Source organism: Buteo buteo, chromosome 25, assembly GCF_964188355.1.
Source record: "Buteo buteo chromosome 25, bButBut1.hap1.1, whole genome shotgun sequence".
Taxonomy (NCBI): Eukaryota; Metazoa; Chordata; class Aves; order Accipitriformes; family Accipitridae; genus Buteo; species Buteo buteo.
The window spans coordinates 17,935,580-17,959,404 of NC_134195.1; the positions used below are offsets into that span (position 1 = coordinate 17,935,580).

The 23,825-nt window shown below is 40.7% G+C and overlaps 1 protein-coding gene across 2 annotated transcripts in view; it reads left to right on the plus strand.

The window, feature by feature from the left end:
• Nucleotides 1-22,055, plus strand: part of CLCN4 (chloride voltage-gated channel 4) — a 47,847-nt gene extending 25,792 nt beyond the window's left edge. For both annotated transcript variants that reach the window (XM_075057334.1, XM_075057333.1), the window contains exons 5-12: nt 2,785-2,907; nt 4,494-4,700; nt 4,793-4,873; nt 5,394-5,939; nt 8,252-8,438; nt 10,908-11,306; nt 15,835-16,051; nt 17,584-22,055. In XM_075057334.1, the coding sequence (XP_074913435.1) occupies nt 2,785-2,907; nt 4,494-4,700; nt 4,793-4,873; nt 5,394-5,939; nt 8,252-8,438; nt 10,908-11,306; nt 15,835-16,051; nt 17,584-17,674 (1,851 nt within the window). In that variant the 3' untranslated portion in view covers nt 17,675-22,055. The remainder of the gene's footprint in view (nt 1-2,784; nt 2,908-4,493; nt 4,701-4,792; nt 4,874-5,393; nt 5,940-8,251; nt 8,439-10,907; nt 11,307-15,834; nt 16,052-17,583) is intronic.
• The last annotated feature ends 1,770 nt before the right edge of the window (nt 22,056-23,825 follow it).

The following is a 23,825-nucleotide window of genomic DNA, read 5'->3' on the forward strand; positions in this document are numbered from 1 at the left end:
AGATCTCTAGCCAGTATCTGGTGACCCAGAGCTTTCCTAATCTGCAGATCCAGCATGGTCCCAACCTCAACTTCACTGGAGCTGGGGACCCCATTTCTGGTGCCTTACACCTATCCAGGGTGGAGGAAAGGACCCCGTGTCTTCCACGGCTCGTGACACTGGATCCAGCCATGGACTGCAATCCCATCCCAGGGCTTCTGGATCTCCTGTCATGAAGCTGAGACCTGCAAGACAAGGAAGTCCCTCTATACCTGGAACCCACTTCCCAATTTTGCAGCCTTGAATCTGTCAGTCTTGAGGGCCTTGAGGAGACATGTTGCTGTAACATCCACAGGAGGGAGTCTGCAAGCTGTGAGATCCCCAGTCGAGTCAGAATAGAGCTCTGGGCCTGTGGAGAAAACAAGCATTGGATGGTATCCTGAGGGATGGGGTTTATTTCAGTATTCTGAGTTTGTGAGCGTTGTTTTCAATTGTGTTCCATTTGTATCTGAACTGGACTGACACCAGACCTGAAATACTGCTCCATCTTGCAAAGTAAAAGACAAAATTTTGCTCCGTTCCTCTACTTGCTTCATTACTATTGCTGCCAGGGCTAGTCCTTCGAGCCACTAGTGGAAAAGGTCTTAGCAGGATCATCTCTGCTGATGAGCTTTTTTGGTCTCCAATTCCAGTACACATGCTTAAGACTTTTACTGTTTCAGGGCCTTAGTAATCGTAATGCCACGTAATGAATGAGAAAAGAGCTATTTGCTATACTGAGTTACTACTACTTCACTTCCCAAAGGTTTTCGTATTATTAATCATTAGAAACTGCTGCAATTGGACCTGCAGAATGCCAGATATCTGGAAAATGTAACAATGAGAGTTGTCCCAAGGGATAAGACTGAACTGGCCATATAGACTCCTGTGGGGTCCTGCCACAGGGCTGTAGCTGTATGTGTGATTGCAGTAACGAGCTGACATAGTTTTCATGTGACTTTTGAGATGTGAAAGAAGAAGTAAAAAGAAACAATGTTAATTTGACTCCAGTGAATATAGATGCAAAACTACAGCTTTCGCTCAACAGTGTAGGGCCAAGCTGTTGTAATGGCGTTGGTCATCTTTGGAGTTACTCCAGGTTTGCACTGACAGGAGAATTTTGCCCTGGGGTGACATATCCAGAGTTTTCTCTAGAGGAAGAGTAAATATTGTCATAGCTGTTTGTAATTGAAAGCACTAGGAGAACACATGCATGAGACTGTCTTCAGCTGTAGCAACAAAGATCCGTGGTTACTATGGACGGATGTCAATCACTGTAAGTGTGGGATCCATGACTGCTTAGTCTCAGGGCATTGGGACATGGCATCGTATTGCTCTTCTGCTGTTATCAGCAAAGCCAGCTGCTAACTTCCGCAAGCACAAGAGGACCTTAACAAATTGCCCTTCTTCCAAATATATCCATAAGGATAAGGGCAGTGGTTCCCTTACTGTCTTCTCAATTGGACAGAGACCTGGAAAATGAGGCTAGCAAGCATCCGTGCTGTTAAAGGTTGATTCCTCGCAGGCATGCAAACAGGGAGACTTCTCAGCTCTAGGTTTTTTATGACTTGAGAACTGGGCTTGGCCAGGCCTGTTAACTGAAGGCACGATACAACTGGTTAATGCCTGTTTTCCTACCTGATTTATCATAATGTTGATATCCAGACTGCTGTCCTGCAGAGCAAAGACGGGGGCCCTGATGTTCTTGAGCAGCTGGGATTGCATCCGGTAGGAAGAGTTCACTTAGAGGTGAACGATACATACCAATTCATGCACTGAGGTTCATCTTGTTTCTTATTCTGTAGTGTCACGTTGCTAGAGGAGATTGTTTGAAGGCTTAAGCTCCTCGTATCAATTCGATGCCTCTGACTAGATTCTCTTTTGTCTGTGTAGGTGGGGTTTTTGAAATTAATCTAAAAAATTATGCTTGTGAAGAGGGAGAGGTATTCTAAGGCAGATTTTAACAACAGTTTTGACTTGACCATTGGAGATAGGTAGAAAGCTTGAAGGTCGCTGCTGACTATGCTTTCACTATGGCACTGCACAGTCAACCATTGCTAATGATCATTAGCATTTCCATTCTGTCAGTAAAGTAAAGCTATTCAGCTTGCAGATAGGTTTTATTATTGACTGGAATGCTTTTAAAATATCAGGGCAAAAATGACTGAGATGTGTCTGAGTGGGATCTGCCAAGCTATTGTGTTTTCAAGTGATTTTCAATCCTATCTTATAGATAGCGTCATATAGAAGGAAAGGGTTTATTTATGGTTTTACCCTTCCCGTTTGTGAACTGAACTGGCTACTGATATACACAGGGATGTCGTTTGAAAAGATCAGCATCTGCATGGAGAGCTGACCTTTGAATACCAGCCCTCAGAAAAAGATGTATCAGGGTCTTATCTACTGTCACCTGCCATGGGTGCTTTTTTATCACCAATTACTTTTGCCCTTCAGACAGATTTGTTTGTTTTGGAACTTTTTGTGGTTGGCTTAAATTTTTAGTGCTTGAAAGATGCCCTGTTTAAGGTGTTTGGGTCCCTTGCAAACAGACCATATGACTGGGCTAGGTAAGTATTAGTATGCTGCTTCTTTCCATGAGTGATAAAATTGTTGGAGTATATCAAGTCGTTTGTCCTTCCTAAGGAAAAGCAGCAGCTAGCATGTAAATGAAAAGATCAGGCTCCATGCCATCATGATACCATGTAGAAGCGTGAGATTTACCAACCTGCATTTATCTAACAATGTTTGTTACTGTTATTTTTCTAGGGTGCAAGTGCTTACATTCTAAACTATTTTCTATACATTATGTGGGCTCTATGTTTTGCTTTCCTGGCAGTCTCCCTGGTCAGAGTGTTTGCTCCCTATGCCTGTGGCTCTGGAATCCCAGAGGTGAGTTTCTCTTTGTGGATGAATATCCAAATACTAAACAAAACAAATACATGATAATTTGCCTCCTTTTCCCATTCCAGGACTGTACTATGAGATAGCATAGGAATAAGAAGATTGTCTTTCCATCTTACCTGCCTTAATTCCTTTGCCTGACATGCCTTTATGGTGCCCATCTAAATTTTTCATAGTAGAAAATGTTCAAATGCCACTGTGACAGGTTAATGCACATATGTCTTCACTGCCAGAGCCTGAATTAAAAATCAACGGCTCCCAGTCATCACTTTGTGGACTCCCAACTTTTTGTGGCTGAGAGGCATACTCACTGGAAGGTTATATAGAATTTTCCTTGGGTGAAATTACTTGGGCCAGTTACAAAACCAGTCATTTTTTAGGCTGGGCTTTAAATAAAACCAAAATAAAATGAAGAGGGAGGGCTACAAAGCTAACGTTTCCTAAGCTACTGAAGATGCGAGATGCCCATAATTTGGGATGCCTGAAAAGTGTCTGGCGTCCATCTTCTGCAGATTGTGTCTGTGTACACAATGTCATGCTGGAATGGCAGTACTACGGCAGCCAAAATCTCTACTTGGTTTTCAATATTTTCCATATTGAGCCTCAGTCCATATTTAAACTGTTAAAATGAGAAACTCTGTAATTCAAGCAGCATAGCTACTCAAAATTTTTGAAATCAGGGCAGTCTTTGTTAAACGTGCTATAGAACCACTGGGATTAGTACTTAGGAATCTGGCAGACAGAATCAACAGCCCAAATTTTAGAAATCTTGGTATACTTCTTTTCTTTATCTCTAGGAGAAGCATCCAAGTTTTTCACAGCCAATTAGGGAAAAAAAAACCCCAAACCACAAAGAATTTGAAATATTTAAATAATTTCCATGTTTCAAAGTAGTCTTGTGTGTGTGTGTTACGTTTGATATATCTGTAAGTATTTCTAAAATGTTTTCATAATTAACTGTAAATCTAGTTTCCAAGTGGTAAATCTATTATGTGAGGTGATGCTCAGCTCCAGCCCATTTCCAGGGCTGAAGTCCAAACCCAAATCCCACCCTGCAGCCTGTGTGTCATGCATGGGCATTGTGGTCTATTCGAGCTACTCACATGCAAAATTAAGAGGAAATGTGTAAAAATAAGATCTCTTGGACTTTCTCATTTCAGAATACTTGCATGTTTTTATGGCATGGCCATTCAAAATATTTAGAACTTTTTTTTTCCTTGTTTTAACTGGGAAAATTCTGTGGTGGTTTATTTGCTTTTTTTCTTCTTTGTTAAAGTTGAGTCTAGTTTAACTCTGATCCTGTAAGCCAAGGAGATATGTAAGAGTTTCGTATTTCTATTGATCTGTGAGACTCCTTACCGACCCATAACAACAGTAAAAGTGTGGTCTGCTTAACCCCTGCTCAGATATTGCTGTGGGAAAGTTGCCCTACCTATGGTTTCTTTCTCTCCATCACTGTCGCTTTTCAAGCAGTCTGCAATTTTTTTTAACTCCGCTGGATTTTTAACTCCATTTGCAAGTTCAGAGTAGAAAAGGTTTCTTCAGCTCTTCAACATGTTCTTCCTGCTTTCCAGATAAAAACCATCTTGAGTGGGTTCATTATTAGGGGCTACCTGGGAAAGTGGACACTTTTAATCAAAACAGTCACCTTGGTTCTGGTGGTATCTTCAGGCCTCAGCCTTGGGAAAGAGGGGCCGTTAGTCCACGTGGCCTGTTGCTGCGGAAACTTCTTCAGCAGCCTTTTCTCAAAGTACAGCAAGAATGAAGGAAAGAGAAGAGAGGTGAGGTTGGCTCACATCATCTCTAATTTCCCCGTCCGGATACTCAGTGTTTCAAGGGACTCATGCCTTGTACGTAAATATTTGCTTTGTAGGTGCTTTCAGCTGCAGCTGCGGCAGGAGTTTCTGTTGCCTTTGGGGCTCCAATTGGAGGCGTGCTTTTTAGTCTGGAAGAGGTGAGACCTGGCAGTTCATTTACTTCAATAAATATCTTTTCATCTGATACCCTTTTCTAAGATTCCTCTTTATTTTTCAAATATTTATATGCTTATTTTTCTTCTAAAGCAAAAATAATCTTTGATTTCAAGTAATAAGAAATGGGGTATTTTAGCCCCATTTGAGTAGGAGACGAGCACTGACTTTCTGGAAACAGATGAAATTACTCAATCTGGAAGTGTATCCCTGTGCTGAGGTTTCTCCAGCTTGCTACTGCATGGGCCGAGCTGTCAAGCATCCGTCTTATCATCTCTAGCTAGCAATTTTGGATTTAGATTTATCATTTTTTAACTGGTTGCTGCTCCCTATCTGAAAATGCCTTTTCTGATACCTTTGCGGATGCGTTCTGGCTGTGGTAATGACTAGCGCTCCCAGTAAAATCAGACGTAGAGTCACAGATGAAACACACAGCCATGGCAATTAAAGCAAACACCCTCTGTCACATGCGGTGAAGTGTTTACGGTCTCTGCTTTGTTTTAGGTCAGCTACTACTTTCCTCTGAAAACCCTCTGGAGGTCATTTTTTGCTGCTCTCGTGGCTGCCTTCACGCTGAGGTCCATCAATCCTTTTGGAAACAGCCGGCTGGTCCTGTTCTATGTGGAGTACCACACCCCCTGGTACATGGCCGAGCTCTTCCCCTTCATCCTGCTCGGCGTCTTCGGCGGCCTCTGGGGGACCCTCTTTATCCGATGCAACATTGCCTGGTGCAGGAGGCGAAAAACCACCAGACTCGGGAAATACCCAGTCCTGGAGGTCATAGTGATAACAGCTATCACTGCCATCATTGCCTACCCCAACCCCTACACCCGGAGGAGCACCAGTGAGCTGATCTCGGAGCTCTTCAATGACTGTGGTGCCCTGGAGTCCTCGCAGCTCTGCGACTACATCAACGACCCAAACATGACCCGGCCGGTGGACGACATTCCCGACAGACCTGCCGGCCCCGGAGTCTACACTGCCATGTGGCAGCTGGCCTTGGCTTTGGTGTTTAAAATTGTCATCACGATATTCACTTTCGGCATGAAGGTAAATCGGGGACAGGCGCAGAAGCTGTTGCAAGCACGAGGCGCAGATGGGTTGCCGTCAGCAGCTGTGGTCTATCTGGCAGGGCTTGCGTGCTTCTGACCTGTACCCACCCACACGGGTGTCGTTGAGATGCTTGATGGTTCACCTGCCCGCCAGCACCTTGTTCTGTGGGCCCCTGTCACAGCAGGGGGATGAGCCCTGCTCTTCCACCTTCTAGTCATCTGCAGTTTTATTAAGTGACAAAGAAATCCGGGTGGGAATTTATATCCACTGTTGCCAATAAGCAAATTCAAGGTGATTGCCACTGCAGCTGTCTTTCAGCTCTCTCAGGGATATGGACTATTTACATTGTTGTTTGTCTTGTTGGATTAATGTCGTAATGTGCCTCAAGGTAGCTATGCTCAGGGAAGTAATAGCTTTAAATTTACTGATTTACACATTCAAAACCTCACAAAAATACAAAAGCAGCTGAAAAGTTCTATTTTTGAATCTTTTTAAGCACTGTAGCTTGGAAAAAAAAAAGGGAATGAGTGGGAAGAGTGACGAATGTATGATTTGATTATTCTAGATTTGCAACTTTTTCCTTCCACTCCTCCTCCCCATAAATGGGTGATGAAAGGTCCAAGAACAATTTATCCAAGCTTTCAATATATACAAAGCTGTTTGTGGTGAGTTTTATATATCTGATTGCTAGAGCCCATATAAAACACATATCTGTCTGTCTACAGCTCCCATTATCTGAGCATTTAGTTCTGGATCTGATTGCAGCAGACGATGGGAAGTTTTTCTGAGTTATATGCTATATTTTATACCACACTCAAAGCTAAAGCATCTCATCTTTCTCTTAAACACTGGGCTTGAACTGAGGATCCATCTTTTAGAAGGTCTTTTACCTGAATTATAGTAGGAAGTTGTTGGGAGTTTTGCTTTTCTTTCATGTTTTCTCCACCTGATGACAAGAACTACTGAATGGTAGAAGGTCGCTCAGGACCAGTGACTGAGTCCTGCTGATTTACTGAGCAGGGAGAACAAATGGGAGTTTCAGAGCACTTGGACGTTGCAGGTGTAATAGTTCTGGAGGAGGACTTGAAATGAGATGCCCTTCACTGCAGAAACTGATTTATGACTGGCAGCTAGTTGTTATGCTTGTTCATTTCTTTAAAAACTTCTAAGTTTGGTTCTTTATTTGATATGCGGTTCTTTATTTATTCTATATATTTAAAATTTGTTACAAGCAATTGACAGTTTCAACTATTCTGTAAAAGAACAGACAACATAGCTTTACCCACCAAATCTAGAAGACTCAATCCGACTGTATCAGCAAAATTAACACTATGTGGTGGGGGAGATAGAGCCTGCTGTCATTAGCCTTAATGCCTCTGGGCTATGCTGAGGTTGTTAGTTTAGTTCTCTACGAAGCTCAAGGTGTGTTTCCAGAATTAAAAAGATATAACAGCCTTTCCTCTCTAAAAACAACAAAAACTCCATGGAAGCCCTTGCCACAGATAGGAGTTGTTTTCTCCACCAGGAAATTTCTCTCCAACTTGCAAATGCACTTGACATCTAAGAGGAAATGCACTTAGCCAAGGAAAAGCGAGTTTTCATTTTTTCTTTTTCTTTTTTGCTCCTTTTCATTTCAATACTGTTTTTAATGATTTGTAACTTGTCTGTGTAGCAGGCAACAAGGTAATGATTTGTAGAGCTTCCTGGAAAATATATAGCAAACTGAGATGAAGAAATAGCTTCCACGGAGCAGTCAGCCTCCTTTCTCAGAATTTTTATTCTGTATTTGACATTTAATTTAAAATCTGCTCTGATTTAGCCTGAAAGAGTAATAATAAAACTATAAAGTACTCCATGTGATAGAGGGTGAAATCAAGATGTTATTTTCAGTTAAACTTATTCTCAGGCCCATGACAGAACCATCAGCATCTCCTGATTTCCTGCTGAGAAAGCAATAAAGGCAAAACCAGGAGCATCTTGACTTTAAAAGCAGACTATTATTCAGAAACACCATTTATCTATCAAATTCAGTGTGATGCAGCAGGTAGGATTCAAAATTACTTTTAAAAAATGCATTAACGTTTTCTAAAGCTATTGATAAACATGTAACCACACAAACTCAGTCACTGCAGAAACCTGTCTCAGACCACAGGGAGCATTGCTGTAGGCTGCCATAAGGCTATGGCCTTCTGAGCTAGCACTTAATAAGGAAACTCGGTTCTCTTACCACTAATAATAAACTGTTTGATCAATAAGTTCATTACTAGTCATTTTTGTCAAGGTGCTCATGTGTCTATATCTTATTCAAGATCCCTTCAGGCCTCTTCATTCCCAGCATGGCTGTTGGAGCCATGGCTGGCAGGATGGTTGGGATCGGAGTAGAGCAGCTGGCATATCACCATCATGACTGGATCATCTTCAGGAACTGGTGCAGACCTGGGGCAGACTGCGTCACACCGGGACTTTATGCTATGGTGGGAGCGGCAGCTTGCTTGGGTACAGTACCTACTGATCGTTGGTTCGTGCATGAATAACACTGATGTTTGGGGACCTACAAATTGTTTATGAGGGTTTTGTGTTTGTGTTGGGTGCTATACTGGCATTTCTGGATGTAATAGAGGTTGAAATCAAGATGTGATGGGCTAAAGCATGGGCAGCTTCCTCTAATGGTCTCTCCGGTGATCTGCCAGGTAGGCAACAACAGAGGCTTGCAGTCACCAACGCCTACTCCTTGTAATCTGCCAAAAAGCACACAGAGTGCAAGAAAAAATTAAAGTTTGGCTACAGGCTTCCAAGAAGAAAAACAACAGTGGTTTTGCTAGTTTTTTCTTTCCTTTTGATGTAGTGAAATCCACTGTAGCTGGACTAAAGCTACTTCCTTCTTTAGACTGTGCTCGCTCTCAGTGCAGGGAACAAACTTCCCAGTTCTGGTCAAATTTTAAGTGACAGAGAGGTAAAAATTCTGGGTCTTATTTTGGCTGTGTGTCACACTATGGTCAACTGGGCTGTATTTTGGTTTTTGTTTTGACCATAGGCCAATATCTGATTACATTCAATCAATAGGATTTATTGGATATAACAGGAATGGTCTGTTAACTATTAAAGCAAGATCATTGAATAATACCTCACATATCAAATTTCTAGTCATAGATGCAACAGGAATGTTACAAACATACCATCTGAACATGTTTTTCCCTGATCATGTCTTTCCCCTTCCATACTTGTACGTTCTACCTCCTTTTGTTGTTGATACCGTCACCAGATGATGAAATAATAGTGGGGAGGCATAACACATGATTAATATAATTGGGTAGATTTGAAGTGAAAGATGTACTCAGGGAAGAGCTGGAAAAGTTTCAGTTTTGGAGTGTCATGTTAGAAAAGCAGGATCATTTGTATGATCAGTTATAGAGGAAGGAAGGGTGGGATTTACTTGTCTAAATTTAATGTCTATAATGTAGACATTGACATCTGAGCTAGCTGCATTGATACCCTTCACAGTCAAAATAGAAAAATGAGATACTGGAAAAATCAGTCTTACCTGGCAATAGACCTCTAAAACCAGGCAAATGGACAGATGAATTTGGCCTCAAAAGTGCCTGTTTTTCTCTGGAGATTATAAAGGCAGTCTGGATCACCCCTTTGGATGTGAACACCTACATCAGTGTAGACACATTAAAATAGCTATGATGAATCTTACAGTCAAAAAGAGTAAAGCGCTTCCTCTTGTCCATAAATGATCTTAATGTTCATAAAAGAAACGATTCAGAAAAATTTTGCTCTGATATTCTAGTTGATCTGCTAGTCAGCAATCACTTCCTCTTTTAAAAGGTCCAAATCAAGGTGCAGTGATTTTAATAGTATAGTGAGACGTACAGCAGAATGGTCACTGCTCATTCTTAAGTCCAAGACCGGTCTTGCTTAGAGTAAGATACAGAGTAAGTATTAAATGATCCTTACTCTGGTATCTGCTCTCAGCTTTTCAGAGTCAGAAGTTTAAGGCATTCCTCAGACGAAAGTCATATCCGGATCATCGTGTTAAATAACCAACAATTTAATTTTCCTGTATGCTGCTAGATTAAAAGCATCTTTTAATGACCTGTTTCTGATTCCTCTCATCTAAAATGGTGTTGTATTTTGAGGCCTAAAAATAGCAGATTTATTACATTTACCTTTTGAACAGAGGCAAAGAAATGTTACCTAATAATTCAGTGATACATACACACTTGTCTGCAGTTATATGATTATTTTTATCCTTTAATGTAAACTGAAGGAGTAAGGACCTTGCTTATGAAATTAACACAGAAAGACTAGATTGAAAAATACAGCTACAACCCTGTCGACGGCTGCATGCCTAGATGGCCTCAAACCAAGTTGTATACAGTTCAAACTGTATGTTATACTGATATCAAAAGTTAGGGTTTAAGCTGTAACACAGCTCTTGCAGTGGCCCTAAACTATCCTCACATAGGATTTTGTAACCATGTCGTGCCCAAAGATAATGCTTAGCTTTCTCTTCAGTATGAATGCGCTAGGTAAACCAACGTGAAGGCCAGCTTGCAGTGCTCCTACCTGCCCCAGCCATGATACTTAGCTGATTCTTGGAGTCATTTTAGAAGGCTAATGGCAGGATTCAGTTTTAGTTTCTCAAGCATCCAGCATAGCTGATTTTTTGGCATGCTTTCTGGTTTGATAGCTCAGTCTTTTAGCATTCATTATTTGCTTTTCATTGTTAGCATCTTTGGCTTGAGCAAGTTCACTCAATCTTTTTGATGAAAATTGCAGTAGATGAAAAATCTCTTTCTTCAATGAAATAAGCCCCCAGATACCTCACAAAGTATAAGGGCAAAGTACTCAGCATGAATAATCTCATGCCTTTTTGAGTTTAAGACTCAAAAATATAAATGAGTTGTTTAGTATGTATACTTCAAGAGCACTGAGGGAAACTGCTTTCCTTGTTGGCAGGTGGTGTTACCCGAATGACAGTCTCTCTGGTGGTGATTATGTTTGAGCTAACTGGAGGCCTGGAGTACATCGTACCTCTTATGGCTGCAGCTGTCACAAGCAAGTGGGTGGCAGATGCCTTTGGGAAAGAAGGGATCTATGAAGCTCACATTCATCTGAACGGCTACCCGTTTCTGGATGTGAAGGATGAATTCACCCACCGAACCCTGGCAACTGACGTCATGAGACCAAGGCGTGGTGAAGCTCCTCTCTCTGTTCTAACGCAGGACAGCATGACGGTGGAGGATGTCGAGACACTAATCAAGGAGACTGACTACAACGGCTTTCCAGTAGTGGTTTCGAAAGACTCGGAGAGACTTATTGGATTTGCGCAGAGACGAGAACTGATTCTTGCAATAAGTGAGTAGAGTATCAGTGTACATACAAGTTTGATTTTGATAGGGTAGGACGTTACCAGTGTTATTCCCCTTGAAGAATGGATAAATAAGAACCGAATCTAACTTTTTCTTCAAGTCTGGCTTTTACTAGTTGCTAGGACGCATAGCTGGAAGCTTTTCTATTGCAACATACCACCTGGTAGACTTCTGTGGGCTTGAATTTTGTGGGCTTAATTTTGCCATCACTCACAACAGTACAATATGATTCTGCTAAAGACAACAGAGATAAACCTGACTCATAGCCACAATTTTTGTCAAAACCAGATGAAAAGCCACTGCAGTGCTGAGCTTTCTGCAGTCTCCATTGGCTGCCGTCAGCAGCTGGGGCAGTCGTGAACCTTTGTCACCCTGTGACTAAGTACAAGTCCCTGTGCTTCTTTCTGTTGCACTGTCTTGATTTTTCTCACACTCGGGCCTTTTGCGGTAGGGGTGGAAAGATTTTAGGTGGAGGATGTTGTTTGGTAAAGAAAGATGGCTGAGTTTTGTCAAGCATCCAGTGGATAGCCAGCTGGTTACCTGAGAGCCCGATCCAGGTCGTTACAGGTTTTGACACAGCAGGTCCTTTCCTGGTTGGTCTGATGGCTTGGTGAGGATTGAGAAGACAGGTATATTGGACGAAAGCAAATGTTCCCACCTTCCCAGGGTGTCCAGAGCTGCAGAGGTCTGCAAGCACGGCAAATCAACCCCACAGCCTGCTCCCAATTCTGGCAGTCCTGAGGTGTTAAGGGCCAGCTGGGCAGGCAGGCAGGCTGCTGGCTGGGCATGGTTGCCTTATAATTTGCAGGGAAGTAGAATGCCTGGCATATCCAAACCTCCTTGACATGGAATTATTCCTCTCTGTGTGGGCCTGTTTCATCCCTCCACTTCAGGCACATTTAAAAAGCTGTTGTCTCAGATGCAAACTTCTGTATTCTTCAGGAAAGAAAATCCATAAATGGAAAATCAGGGCTATTTTAGAGGGCCACTTTCCTGCTCACTTCTCACAAAACTAAAATAAAATTTGAAATGACAGTGCTCTTTGAAGCACGTTTTTTTAATGCATATTTATTTTTGTCTCCTGGATGTAAAAAGACTCAGTCTAAGGATTAGGCATAAAATTTATATTCATTTATTTAAGGACACTCAGCTGTTACATGATTCTCTTCATCCCATAGCAGAAAGTCATCAATGCTGCATCAATACCACATGCAGAATATGAAAAGAAATGAGACCCCAGTTTTCTCCCCTTAAAATGTAGTGCAGAATTCAGTTAGTAATTATTTTCTAATTTTTTCCCTTCTGTGGTGTAAGTCATCATTTCAGTTAGAGAAAAAAGTTTATGAACTGAATTTCTTTTGCATTTAGTTATACCACTAATTTCTCAAAACATAGGAAAACAGAACAGGCCTTACTGCCAGTTCTACAGCTCCTCTAACTGTACAATTGTAATTTAACTTCCAAGGAGTGTGGGAATCTAACTTTTTCATTAAAAGCCCACTATCACTGGTTGCCCCTTCCTCCCTCCTCCAAAAACGAGAGAAAAAAAGTCTCCATGAAGTTATAATTCTCTGTGTACTAATATCAATATAAGAGGATTTTAAAGACACCAGGATGAAGTCCAAGGCTGCTAGCTGCAATCCCCCCTTCAAACAACTGATTTTCTAAGAGGGCTAATCTTCCTTTGGCTGTAACAAAAGATGCCTCGTATGGCCAAGCTAGGAAAGTAAATACATGTCTGAAGTTTCACCAAATGTGTAAATGCCAAGAGTTGATACCATTTATAAAATAGTTTGTATTTTATCCTGCTTTTGCTAATGATTTTCAAATATCTTCTGTGTTCTCTTGTGAGAAGTGAAAAAACCTTAATTAGATGTATTTAGCCTACCCTGTGTCTGGCTTTTACACTGTCCATGCCATGTTGTGGCTGTAACACTGTCTGCCATCCTAACTTCATAGCCTTTTGCGTCTCCCTTGCAGGGAGGTATGTCAGTGGGAAAATTGCATGGAGTGAAGATGCAGAGCCCTCACTATAAAAGCAGAAAGATCAGATGCTGTCTGAAACAAGTCGGAGAATTTTGAGGAACTGAGTCTTTTGATTCAGGTCATAAATTGCAACATGGCTGAACAGGCTTGCTATAGAAGATGTGTGGAATACCTGTTCACACACAGCTCTGTGCCTCGTGAGTTACCCCTACGTCATTTCTTTCTTACTAAGTGGAGCACTAAGCACACTCTAATGCATCCTGTCCCTGTAAAGTGAATGGCAATGCCACTTCCAATTGCTCAGAAGCACCTTCAGGATTGCATCCTTTCTCTGATCCTTGTTGAGCAGGTAGGGAGGTCAGGTAGGCAGAGTCACCATCTGGGAATAGGTGTCTACATTTTAGATGGCACCTACCTTACAGTCTTACGGAGGGGAGTAGTTGACCTGTAAAGCTCTTCTTAAATTTGGCTGGTTTGGGAGGCATCATACAAAAGGCAGAGTCTTGGAGACAAGCCAGGTGGCCTGTATAATGTACTTTTTCCAATGTGGAGTTGAGAGAGCAACATAGTTAATATAGGCTGTGAACTGTAAACTTCTGAATATGAGAGGCCCTTTCACATTTGGGAGAACTAATTCACTCTCTAGCTATGACAAGAGCCTCCTGCATAGATTACTCTGTAAAACCAGACATTGTCATCCATTTGCTTTGCTCTTTCTGTTAAGTTATATCTGTTTTTCTTACCCACTGACTGCAAAAATGATCTGTTTTACCTTTACTCTAACTCCCCCATCCAGTGAGACTGCATACAAAGTACACCATTTTTCTGATGCCACTGAATTTGCTCAATAGTACTACATCATTCAAATTTCTCCAGAGAGATGTTTGACTTTGAAGAGTGAAGTCATGGCTTTGGCTAATCACTGTTGTCCAGGGTCATTGGTGCCTTGGGAACAGCAACGTGGTAGCTGAAATGCTTGGGACTGTTGCTTTGGGTGCAGCTTCGGGAAGGAAATACCTAGCTGTCAAGGGTTTTTATCAAAGGGTGGGAGTTACCTTCAGTTTGATTAATGTTACCTCTTAGCACAGATCATATATCAAAGAACTATGCAGGCATATTCACACTTGAAATTAGATGTATGAATCAAAACAAGATGAGACAAAGTTAGCATCATTCCTATAAATTGCAATAGGGCTTGTAATATGTGGGGTGAGAAGGTTGAAAATCATATACTTTACTGATATTAGGTTTGAGCGAGCACTGCTCCAGTTCCAGAAATATTACAAGACAATCATCATTAAAGGGAAAAAAATGCAGCTGGAACATGTTGGAAACCATTACTATCTACACATTACAAGTCGCAGGAACACGTTTCTGCACTTTGATGGATGGCAACGAGCTCCAAGAATATATACATACTCTTTGAATACGTCTGATTTGCTGTACCTCTCAAGAAAAGAAGCAACCTATATTAATCAAAGATAATAATTCTAACCATTTCCAAGAATTTATTAAAAAAAAAAAAAAAAAAAAAAAAAAAAGAGTTAAACCCTCAGAGCCAAACACATGATATGCTTATTCTGGGGAGAGAGAAGTTGTCTATCATTTGGAAATCCATCTCATATATTGTTCACACCCTGTAGTGTTGAGTAGAAATGAGATAAACACTACAAAGAAAATAAGCTACTTCAATGCTAAGAATTCTTCTTGGAGCATACTTTAAAGTAAAAGGCTTATACTGATCACGTAAACTCCAGATGTAGCATGAAGTTCACTTCATAGTTTGATCAAAGTATGAACGATAACTTTTGAACTTTTGAAAGTGGTCAAATATATACTGTTGAGAAAAATGTATCAAACTCATTTACTGCTATATGTTGTTCCTCCCTTTACTATTTTCCTTTAAGTAGGATGCTATTTTTTTTCTGCCATTTTAAAATCTAGATACGCAAAGTCTATTTAAGGAATTAAGTGCAAACCCACAAAATTCACCCTGCATGCCAGAGAGGTACTGGATCCCTGGGATGTGAATTTGTCCTTCCCTAGCTTTGTGTTCATAAATCCATTCATCATGCCCAGATTTCCCCAACTCCACTGAGAAGCCTGGGAACAAACATACTGCTCCAAGCCAGCTGGGACCATACACAGCTGTTGACTCCACTCCTTTGGTCATATAATAGAAGTTTCTGTTGTGATTCTCACAATGGAGGAAATGACATATAATCATTTGAATTTGATAGAAATTGGATTAGTGATGTTTGTGAATACAGTGAGCTGCGAATTTATTCAGAAAAGCATTATCCCAACCAAGCAAAAAAATATGTGTTTGCAAAAATATCAGTTACATTTGCTTCAAGGGAACAATGTCTCAAGGAAATTCAAGTTTGCTCAGTAACCCCAGCTTCTGGGACCTCATTACTTTAAAGACAAAAAGCAACTACTACCTTTGCTTTCCAAACAAGATTTTTTTTTTTTTTAATTTTGTTATCAAGCCTAACTCAGTCTACCTTGATCTTTCTGTTGTACAGAGAATGCAAGACAGCGTCAGGATGGGGTGGTGAGCAACTCCATTGTGTACTTCACCGAAGACCCCCCAGAACTGCCACCCAACAGTCCCCATCCACTGAAGCTGCGGCGTATTCTCAACCTGAGCCCTTTCACTGTCACTGACCACACGCCAATGGAGACCGTGGTAGATATTTTCCGGAAACTCGGACTCAGGCAGTGTCTTGTCACTCGCAGTGGGTGAGTAGATGCTGAGTCAAGCACACCTAGAAAATCTCAGGAGATTTTCTTCAGCATTAACAAAACCACTGTGTTTCCTCTTTAAAGCCAAGTATAGACAGTAACTAATCAATCAGCACCTCTGGGACAGGCAAGTGAATATTCTGGGTTTGTCTATTTTGTGAATGGAAGAATAAGGGAAGCGTGCCCAGTGTCTCTCCAGGGCAGCAAAAGAAATCAGACTCAGAACCAAAACAGCCCTTGCCAGGTGTCATGTTTCATTCTGTTCTCCCAAATCCTTGGTGTATTGTTATTTAGATAAGGTAAAGATAAATACAAAATAAACCATTCTGATTCCCACTATCGTTCAGTTTTTAACAGAGGCAGATCTGGCAAGTAGTACTGTTTGCAAAAGATGTTCCTGTTTCTAGACATCCATCTAGATTAGAAGCTTGTGAAGACTGTGATAAAGATATCAGTGGAAGAAAATTAATCTGTTCAGCTTTCTTTGATGGAAAATGGAAAGGCATATAAACCAAAAGTCCACAAAAACCAGCTGAAGAAGTGTGGGCAAACCTGAAATTAGAAGAGTAAAAAGCTGCACCACATGCACTAGAAATAACATCCCATAATTCCAATGGGATTTGAGCTATTTTGGGATCATTGCTCATTCCATGTTCCTAGTGGTAAGAAGAAACTTTACAACAGGATAGCAAAATCAGAGCCATAATTTTCAAATGCAGAAGACTAAAATTTATTCTTCTGCAAAAAGCCTTCTTGTTATTCAAAAATACTGCGTATCAACTGTTACTATCAATGCAGTGTCCTCAGCATTAAGAAAATAAGGACCATTATCGGGGCACAGATTTTAGGTGCTTGGATTTGGAAGTGTTGATCTTGAGTTCTAGCACCTAGATGAAATGAAAGGTGGAAAAAATAAAACAATGATGTAGTTTCAAAATTCAGTGCCTCGTGGCCTTCAGGGACTGGAAATAAAAGCCCTTGAATACTGAGGGTTAGGAAATTTTTGACCCTTGGGGCCAGATATCCTGTAGGCCTCATCTTTCCTGACAGATATAATTCATTTAGGATCATATAAATGAGAAATTATCACTCAGAGTTGAAGGAATTATGCTCTTGGACAGCGAGAGTTTCAGAAAATCCATGCTTTAGCTTAGTTCGTGTATTAGTAAACCCCATGCCCTAGCTCAGCACACTGGTGCCTTGGTTTTGTGCTGTTGGTCCTCTGCAGCCAGAGTCTAAAGAAACTCATTACTTTGTTGTACAAAGTGCCAGTAGTTGTAGCTCCTCACTAAGTCACGTTCCCAACAAAAAGAGATAACAACACAAAGTATTTAACTTAATGATCATGCCTGGAGTAGTAAACATACACGAGGTGAGAATGCTTTTTATGAAAGATAATCATTGAGGAATGGATGGGATGGACAGTGTTATATGGAAGCACTCACAAAATACTGCTGCAGCTGAACAGGAGAAAAAACTGCATGATATATGAGATGAATGTTGACCTTTCCTTTCCTTTTCTCCTCTAGGAGGCTGCTGGGTATCATAACTAAAAAGGATGTATTAAGACATATGGCTCAAATGGCAAACCAAGACCCTGAATCTATCATGTTTAACTAGACTGGTAAAGGAAGAAGAAAGTAACCCCAAAGGAATCCCTTCTAGATTAACACAAAGGCTATGTTCAGTGTTTCATTTTGTTTAAAGAGAAAATGTAATATGTATGAGGAATGGCTCAATATGCCTCTGACAGAGGGAGTGGATGCAGGATGGCACTTATTTAATGAGGAAGGCAGTTTAGAAGCTCTGAGCAGCTGCAGACATCAAGCTGTGTTTCCTTAATGAGATTCCCAACAGCTCAATTGGAGTGTTGGTAGGTGTAAGTGATGTGGTGCTTAGAGACAAAGAGCCAGGAGCACCAGTGGGATGCATCAAGGCAGGTGTGAAGACTAGCAGACACTGTTTATGTATAAGCTGTTAACAGAGATAAAGATTTGTGTTCCAAACTAAAGAGTGTGTATGAGTAATGTCAGTTGGTTTTGTTATTGAAATCATGGCTATTTATTTGCTACTGAATTATACCATTTTCATGAGGAAAAAATCATCATATTTTAAAATGAAAAAATTTTGTCATCTTCATTTATTTTTGTAAAAGTTAAGTGAATCAGGACTGGAGTTAAAGGAGCAAGAACACACTTCAGCTCACTTTAAAACATAGTGTCCCCTGCTCCCTGCTTTAGTCCTTTGAATTTTATACAGTTTAGGGTTTCTGTCAATCAGCTTCCCTTTATTAATGTTGAAATGTGACTTATTTGTAAGGATTTATTATGTCTCTATGCAATTTTGCATACAGGTACTGTAATATTTAGTATTATGTGGTTTGCTGTTGACAACAGGAAAAAACATAGAAGCCCATGGAGGAATTTTTGAAGGCACTAAAGGGAGACTGGTATCCAGCTCTCATCGATATTAGTGACAAGAGATTGAATCCCTCACCTGTCTCCCCTTATGCACATCATCATTTTTCAAAAACTAATGAAGTTCTGCATCGATTCCTGATTCTCCATTTAGTTCCTTTTTGTCATTGCTATTTCTTGGCATTTGTCTGTACCTGCCAAGAGATTGCTGAAGTTAATTTAACAGTCCCAGACGTTTATTCTGTAGCAGATCTACTCTTTATGCATCTGCCAGTCATAGGACTGTGGGATCCATCCCCACAACACTGTGGCTGGATAAGATCAAAGGGACTGAGAATGCAAACGATTGCAGAGCTTTAATTATTGATCTGTTTGCAGCAAGAACGCAAGATTTAACAGCCCCCAGGACCTCCAAGCCACTCAGGTAAAAATGCTAAATTTTCCTAAACCCTTGTTCTGGTCTTGTGCGAGATGCACAGAATCAACATTGTCTGTGTTAATATACTAGCACTTTAGTAGCACTGCTGTCAGTAACAGAAGACCAAATTCTACTCTCAGTAACACATAATCCACACTGCCTAGTGTTGGATTTATAACTATAAGCTTAAAGATTGGAGAGAGGTTGCATCTTCAGACCCTCTGAGAGTCTGGTCCCTTCATTTAGGCATCTAAGACCTCTGGTATTTTTGTTCAAATTCATGCAGATACTGGTAGCTCAAGTCCATTGTGTCCAGTTAGTCTTCATGGACAGAGATGGAGTCCTTTCATGCCAGAAGAGCCTGTTGCTTACTCCAGACAAAAGCCAGACTGTTGATCCAACTTGTAGGCAGTGCACATGATTATTGTGTCCGTGAACTGACACAACTAGCCAGGTGCACCCTCAGTTAGATGCCCAAAGTTACATGTCACAAATTCCTCCTCTTGTCTCCAGTGACCCTGCTTCCTTCTGGCATGTGTCCCACTGCATTCACACGAAGTATGGCCATAATTGTTTAAGTAAAAAAAAAGGAAGTAAAGGGATAATTTTAATCTGCTAAGTACTCCATTTAACAATAGTGTTTGCAACAGACTGACATAAATATAGGTAGCTCTGGCCAAAGCCCATAAATATTTCAGTGTATACTTTTTGTTAACTGAACATCTGCAGTACAATGTATTATTAAAGGGATATTGTTAAAACTATGTAAACCATAGAACTGAGCAACCCTTTCCTTCTGAAAATAGGAAATACAACATAATATTGTTGTTTCTTATGTTTTTCTGTGAAGCTGTCATCAGCCAAACTCATAAAAAACCAACCAAGTCAACAACCAAGCTCATAAACATTGGATTCCCTCATTTGGACAGAGATGCCATTATAAAATAAAATCAGTTCATTCCCACAACTAAACCCAAGTGGGGCTTAGTACAAATGTCAGTTTCTACCCAAAACTACTAGAATCTAAGGGATTTGGACTAAGATAAGTACTTTTGAGGGCAACCATGTTCTGAAATTAAAATTGAAGGACTGTGCTCTACTTTTCACTTTTTTAGCTTTTAATGTTGATACATATATGTTTGATTAACACTTTCTCCATCTTCCTTTATGTTTACCTAGGAAACAAGAGTGAGTACTCTTCCCACCTGAACACTTCTAAATATCTCTTTTGTTCATAAGTCAAGAGAAATAAGTTGGGAAGTGAATCCATCTGCTATTTGAAGTCAAACTCAAGGCTTCCTGTATGTCAGGGAAAAGGAGAGGTCTAAAGCCTTCTCTTTTAAGTGAAAGAAATTTCAATCCATGTTGCATTATAATGTAGTCCATGACAGAGCTAAGTCTGACGAAGCATTCCTAGTACTAAGGGCAATATTTGCTAACAGGAGTCAGGATGGTATATCAATACTGAAAAAAATTGTAATTTGCTGAGAAAAAGACACAGAGTCACCTAACTGAGGTTAAACTGGCCATGGATACAAACTCACTTGGGTATTGACTTGGGTTATCAGCTTAAACTCAGTCTGTGGCTATGCATCAGCATAAACTTGCATGGCTAATTCCCATTAATACCTAGAGGCCTGATCCACTAAAACTAACAGTCAGCTCTGTGATAGCTTGTCACCTCGTCTTACTAGAGTGCACATGAGGAGCCTTAAGGACTTAAGAACATGATCCATAAAACCAGCATGGTGGTTTGTAAGAAACAACAACAGAAGGAATTGAGATTTATGCACTTATTGCAGGTGCGGTTTGACCCTGGGCCTACCGCCAAAGCAGAAGGCAGATAAATGGGTGTTCAGCTCTTTTCTATCAAACACGTTCCTCTTTAGATGGAATGGTTTAAATATCTAAAGGGTCAAGGAAAAAAGGTTTGGATGTGTAACTGTACATGGGTGGTTGGACTGCTGCTCCTTGTTCCAATGTCTGTTCAAAATATGTTAAATGCCCTGAGAGCAGGGACTGATATCTAGCTCTCCAGAAATGGCATAGTCATAGCTACCTTCAGCTGCTTGGCATTATCAAGGCTGAGGTGATGCTAGAATGACAAGAAGGGTTTTGAAACTGGACAGACTTTGCTAATTAGAAAACTTAGCACTTCAGACACTCCCAGAGACAGGAATTTCTCTTGAACTTCCTCCATACTACAGTCTTCATTGCTCTTGTAGCTTGAGTGGCTGAATGGGGAACACTCTTAATATAAATTAGTACCATGCTTTTCTCCAAAAAATGCGGTTCTGATGTAATGATTTAATGTATTTCCCCATAACAAGCCCATTATCAGTCGCTGTTTTCCATCTGTACTCCCAAATACATCTTGTCTCAGAAGTTACAGAATAGACTCCAACATAGATCTCAGCCTTAAGTACTTATTTGAATTTTTAGAGCTCAAGATAGTCACGTAGCCTGATCAATCTGAGAGTTACATAAGTACTTTAGTATATAGTGCTCACTTTATGCAAGCTCAGTTCAATCCTTGTGTTCAAGCAGTTGGACTTTGAAGATGTCAAACTAAACAAGAACAAAAATCTTTGGATGATGCAAGTTCAGTATTGTACTTTGTTTTGCATGAACTGTGTTCAGTTACATTCAATTTCTGATGTGTACTTGAAACAATCTGTACCAGAAAGTTTATTATTAAAGTACAGAACATGGATGACATTAGCCAGACCCTTTGGCTGTCACAGTGATACTAATTATTAATTGTTATGCTTTGATGAAGCAGAAAAAGAATGTTTAAGAATTACAGGAGACCCACTGATTCTGTGTTGGAAAGACACTATAATTATGAATATCGTTTTGTTTTGGTTTTGGTTTGGTTTTTTTTTTTAATTGTAGAAACCAGTATATATGTTGCACCTTATAAAAAACAATGTTTGGACTCTATTTTTTAAATAAAACTGTCTTACAGTACTGGAAACATTTCTTGAACATCTTATTAATTGGAGAACTATTTCACTTAATGTCTCTGTATGATTTTGATGTTTCCTTTTCTCACCTATAGGGATAACTCAAGTCTGCTGAATGATTTAGGATATCTAATTCAGTTATGGATTAGCTAATATTAAGTAGGGAGTTAGTAAAATTCACACAGTGGACTTCAAAGAATCAGCCTTGTCTGTTGGCCATTTTATTTTCAGAGAGAAATGTTTTTTACTTCAGCATCATAAATCCTTTATTAAAGAAATATAAAAAGAGAAGAAAAAAAATTTCTCCTACCAAGTTGTTCTGCTTACAATCATGAAACTTCTTTAAAGCTAGATGCTGCAAAGCCCTTATGATTTCAGGTTTTGTATATAGTTTTCCTTTGCGCTTTAATTCAGAGCTAAGCTCAAAGTCTGAAAATGGCAGGTTCGATCACGCCCATTTAATTGGGTGAAACATCCCTTAAATCTCTGTCACAGGCTAACTTTTAGGTAGTAGCAAAAAATATGGGCTTCGTCCTGCTTAATGTACTAACCAAGCAGGCAGAAAGGCACTATGGCTTTGTGCAAGTGAAACATTAATCAATGGTTTATCCAAAAGAAGCATTACAGATTTCAAGATGTGCTCCAGAGAAGAAGTTTGATAAAGTCAATATATCAGCAATATCCTAGTTTAACTTAAATTACTCATTTCAGAAGCTGGTGCTGGAGTCCCAGGGCCTCCAGCTTCTTCCATGGATTGCTGCAGCCCTAACATGGCCCAACACACCCACCGAAAAGCCAGGAGGCATCAGCTGTGCAGCAACTTAAGTAAGTAGTAATAGTTCCTGCAGTTTGTATTTGGCCACAAGGGACCAAGCCTTAGACCTGCCTGTCATCGCTTGTGATGGCACAGCTGGGAAATGGAAGAGACAATGTTGAGAGGAATTCAGCACTGCCCTGTTACAGCTGTGCACCACATATCCTGGCCTAGGTTCTCATTTCCTCCAAACCAAACAGCCTATTGCCATCCCTGTGGAGCCTTTTTGCTCCTTCAGGAGGCCCTTCCTCCCCATACATTCCCTACAAGCAACAGCATTCCCCTGTGCTGTCCTGCTCCTCTACTCCAAATGTGATCTTGCTTCCAGTTCCTCTCCACTGTGATGGCTCAGATAGCCAGCAAGCACAGTTTTACAGACGCTGTATCCCACACAAGAAAGGTGCACCTGTGGTGGATGGGCCCCTCTTGTGGCATATGGGATTTGTATTGCTGCCTGCTGGAGGACACGGCAAACACGGTCTTACTGGCGCTGGTACACTGCACTGAGTTTTTTGATTGGTTTTTGGCTTACTATCTTAATGCAATGCCAAAAATATGGACTTTTCAGAAAAGCAGCTGCTGCATTTGCACAGATCAATCTATTCATGTTCACCACCTCAACCAGTAACTAGTGACTTCACAGTGAAGGCAAGCAGGAGCTGGGACATGACTGTCAGAACTGTATCCTGAAGCAGTTATGAGATCTTAGGCAGAATGAGGCAGGAATTGCTGACCTGCAGCTGCAGCATTTGGTCAACTCTGCATCTCTCCTTTAATCTTTCTTGTATTCTGAGCATAATTAATATGCTCAGTTTGAGCACATTATAAGCACAGTTTGAGCACAGTTAATGATTTCAACCCTTGCTATGCTCGGAATTATCTCGTATAGTCAGGGTCAAAACAATCTGAGTGTTCCTACAGCTACAGTGCTTTCCCCAGCCACAGCAGTTAACTGGTTAGGAAGACACTACCATATGTAACAGCCAGATTGGGGAGAGTCGGTATTTGGCACTTCAGCTGTGTTTCATTTGAGAAATGATTCTGCAGCCTAAACAATCAGTGCATGGCTCTTTGTGGGGATTTGCAAAGCCCCTGTGGTCTGTTCCTGGCTTGCACAGCATTCGGAGCAACGTCTGCGTGGGCCAGCCATCATTAT